This window comes from Mercurialis annua, linkage group LG1-X, assembly GCF_937616625.2.
Source record: "Mercurialis annua linkage group LG1-X, ddMerAnnu1.2, whole genome shotgun sequence".
Classification (NCBI taxonomy): domain Eukaryota; kingdom Viridiplantae; phylum Streptophyta; class Magnoliopsida; order Malpighiales; family Euphorbiaceae; genus Mercurialis; species Mercurialis annua.
Window position 1 is genome coordinate 73,215,678 of NC_065570.1, and position 4,187 is coordinate 73,219,864.

General features: G+C 34.9%; 1 protein-coding gene across 1 annotated transcript; it reads left to right on the forward strand.

Moving 5' to 3' along the window:
• The first annotated feature begins 233 nt into the window (after window positions 1-233).
• On the forward strand, window positions 234-3,033 carry LOC126677851 (U-box domain-containing protein 15). Its single transcript, XM_050372659.2, has 4 exons — window positions 234-738; window positions 1,060-1,176; window positions 1,287-1,712; window positions 1,794-3,033. Exons 1-4 carry the CDS (start codon window positions 412-414, stop codon window positions 2,844-2,846), a joined length of 1,923 nt encoding a protein of 640 aa, XP_050228616.1. The 5' UTR covers window positions 234-411; the 3' UTR covers window positions 2,847-3,033.
• The last annotated feature ends 1,154 nt before the right edge of the window (window positions 3,034-4,187 follow it).

The window sequence follows — 4,187 nt, forward strand, 5'->3', positions numbered from 1 at the left end:
GTGTAAAATGACATTTTGTGTTGTATAATTATTCTTAAGAGAGAGAGAGAGAGAGAACATAAATAAAAATTTAATAGAACCGAAGCCTTTATATGGGTTAAGCCGGTTTAAATTGATACAAGTGATCATCATTTATTATGTGATGTCCGTAGAGAAGTAACCAACTTTCGAAAAATGATTTCTAATTTAAGAACTGAAATAACCGAAAAGCCCGCGAAGATATTTACGGCCATCAAAGAAACAAACAATACCAAAATCCACGAAAAAATTAAGGTTAGGGTTTCGTTCTCTTGTCTTTTCACCCTCATCGTTAATTCTGAAACTGCAATTTTCTTTCTAACACTACCAAAACAAAAATAAAATCCAAATCAAGCCCTAGCTAGTTTTTATGGGGTAAATTAGAGACAGCAAATGGTGATGGATGAAAAAGTAGAAGAAAACGGGGTAGGAGAAGCAATTGAATCAGAATCGAATTCATCAAGTCCTGACATTGTTCAAGAAATATCAAACGTGGTTGAATCTGTTGCTCAGCTTGGCGATTATCGGAGAGCGCACCGGAAAGATTGTTTTAGCCTAGTCAGGCGTATGAAACTTCTGTTGCCGTTTATAGAGGAGACTCGAGAGCTCGAGACATCAATTTCCGACCAGGGATTTACGTGTTTGATTAAATTAAAGAAAGCATTTGTATTGGCTAAGAATTTGTTAAAATTATGCAACGAGGGAAGCAAGATTAATCTGGTAATTAGCATTTTCAAATTTTGCTCGAATTCAATTTGTTACATTTTCGTAAACAGAGTAACCGCACAGTTTTCCGCTGCTTATTGCCTATTTTTGTGAAAATGAAAAGTTCAGTCGCCAAAATATTCATATTACAAATCTTACTAGAACAACTCGTTTTTTTATCAGAAGCTTGTGATTTAGTTTTTGATGCAGCAAGTTGGAAAAAACAATTCTTAATAAATTGTATATCGGTAACTTATGTAAAAAGTTTATATTGTAATAATTTTAACTCAATTTTTTGCTTTTTTCTTGGTCTCAATTTTGATTCTGACATTTCAGGCCGTGGAGAGCGAGGCTGTAATGGTGAGATTTCGAAAGGTGAATGACAAATTATACCGAGCTCTAAATTTAGTTCCTTATGATGAACTTGGGATTTCTGATGAAGTAAAAGAACAGGTATTTGGTTTTTACAAAATTACTATTTCCTGAAAGTTTCTTTCAATAGGTAGATTAATTAGTTTGATCAAAAAACGGTCTAATTAAGCGAAATCGGCATTGTTGATCAGGTGGAGCTGATGAAAGTACAGCTGAAGCGAGCGAAAGGAAGAACAGACACTCAGGATATAGAAGTGGCAATGGATATGATGGTGGTACTTTCGAAAGACGACGACAGAAATGCCGACAGTGCTATAATAGAAAGACTAGCAAAAAAATTGGAGCTACACACTGTTGAAGATCTTCAGATTGAAACCGTAGCCATTAGGAATCTGGTTACGGAAAAAGAAGGACAAATTTTGGAAAATCTGGATCAAATTATCGATCTTCTGAACAAATTTAAACAGATTATAGGAATGGAAGTATTTGACATTCAAGATAATCCTATAATGCACAAGACATTGGAGAAATGCCAGTCTTTGATTATTCCTCACGAATTCCTTTGTCCGATCACGCTAGAGATAATGACAGATCCCGTTATAATCGCGTCTGGACAGGTAATTAACTAACTAACTTCCGATATCATTAATTTGTCACATATGCAATTCTATTAGATTTTGAACAATTATCGTTTATAGACATACGAACGAGAAAGCATACAGAAGTGGTTTAGTTCGAATCACCGAACCTGTCCAAAGACGAGACGGGATTTGGATCACCTGTCAATCGCGCCAAATTACGCTCTTAAAAACCTAATCCTGCAATGGTGTGAAGCGAACAATTTTCACCTTCCTATAAAAGATATATCCATACCATCTGAAATTTACTCGGGCGATGTTAACCAGGAAATATTGTGTTTGGTCAATGATTTATCTTCAAGCCAATTGGAAGTGCAGAGGAAAACAGTGGCAAAAATTCGTCTGCTGTCGAAAGAAAATCCTGAGAACAGAATTGCAATTGCCAACAGTGGAGCAATCCCTCCATTAGTTCAAATTCTGTCATATCCAGACTCCAAAATTCAAGAACACGCAGTAACGGCTCTGTTAAATTTATCAATTGACGAAACGAATAAGAGAGTAATAGCTAAAGAAGGAGCAATTCCTGCGATAATAGAAGTTTTACAGAGCGGAAGTAGGGAAGGAAGGGAGAATTCCGCGGCGGCATTGTTCAGTTTATCGATGCTCGACGAGAACAAGGTAACGATAGGCTTGTCCGACGGAATACCGCCGTTAGTAAACTTGTTAGAGAAAGGCACAGTAAGAGGTAAAAAAGACGCTGCAACTGCATTATTTAACTTATCACTTAACCATTTAAATAAAGACAGAGCCATAGAAGCTGGCATCATAACGCCGTTACTCCAGTTGCTTGAGGACATAAAATTGGGCATGGTTGATGAGGCACTTTCGATCTTTCTATTACTTTCGTCGCACCCGAACGGGCGGAGTGCCATGGGGCACTTACCGTTCATCCACACGCTGGTGGATTTTATAAAAGACGGTACTCCGAAGAACAAAGAATGTGCAACTTCTGTGTTACTTGAGTTGGGGTCTGGTAACTCATATTTTATACTTGTGGCACTTCAATATGGTGTTTATGAGCATTTAGTTGAGATTAAAAGCTGTGGAACTAATAGAGCACAGAGAAAAGCTAATGCCCTTCTTCAACTTATGACCAAGACTGAGCAAATTTGAGAAATTTTGCTCACCATGTCCACTTTTATTTTGGTTCAGAGCCAGACAGATCACTGTTTTGTACTTTACAAATTAATGTAGCTCATGTTTTTTTTTTTTTTTTTATGTTACTATTGTATAATTAGCAAAACCAAGCAGATCATAAACCGTACTGTACAGAGATTTGGATAAGATGACCATTTTAAGAATATTTTTCTTTCTATTTAGAATTGCATTTTGAAAATGATAATGCTTAACTAGTCTGAACACCACGATCATCCCAGTCATCCGTTGATACATCATCAAAATGATGTCAATAATATATTTCACTTTAGGATAAACTGTCAGTTCAGTCTTTAGATTTATGATTTAGGTTCAGATAATTCATTTTCAGCCATTTTAATCAACTAACAACAATAATCCGTATTTTCAAGTCACTTAAGGATAATTATACGATATGAACAATTTTAAGAATTTGAATGAACAAATTTTATTCTTAATTAATTTAAAAATAGAGATTTCAAAATAAAGAATATTACTTTTAAATGAATTATTTGGTCCGGATTTAAAGACCAAATTATCTTTTGAATGACATAACGCAACCGTTGTATGCAATAGTTATTGTTAGTGATAATGGGGTGGGCCTGACCATATATAGCTAACCAATCCAAGTCTAAGGAAATCGCATTGCAAGCACAAGCTTATCCATTCTTGGTTGAGATCTTATCTTTTTCCACAGGAACTTTTAATTTTCCTAAACTGTTAATTGTGTTGAACAGACTGAACATGAACAGTAAATGCGCATTAGGTCAAAATTACACATCAATCAGCGTAACTAGCCCCCACCATTGTGGAAAAACTTTCATGTTGCCGGCTCAATTACGATTCTAATTAGGGTCAGTGATATTTTGTTCTTTTTAGATAATGGAGCTTTGAGTGATAAAGGTGATAATACGAAAATGATAGGGAAAAGTTGAAAAATACTTGATTTTGTTAAAATAATCTCAAAAATATTTATGTTCGTTTTTATTTGCGGACAATACTTACAAAAGAAAATAAATTACACCTAGCACTTGATTTAATAAAAACATTAAACCTAACACTTAAAATCTTATTTCTCTAAACCCTAAACCCTAAATCATAATAAACTCTAAACCCTAAAACATGCTAAACCCTAAAACATGCTAAATCCTAAACCCTAAATTCTAAATCTTAAACCCTAAACCCTAAATCATGCTAAACTCTAAACCCTAAATCATGCTAAACCCTGTATCCTAAATCTTAAACCCTAAATCTTAAATCATGCTAAACCCTAAATCATGCTAAACCCTAACCCTAAAATCATAAACCCTAAACCCCTAA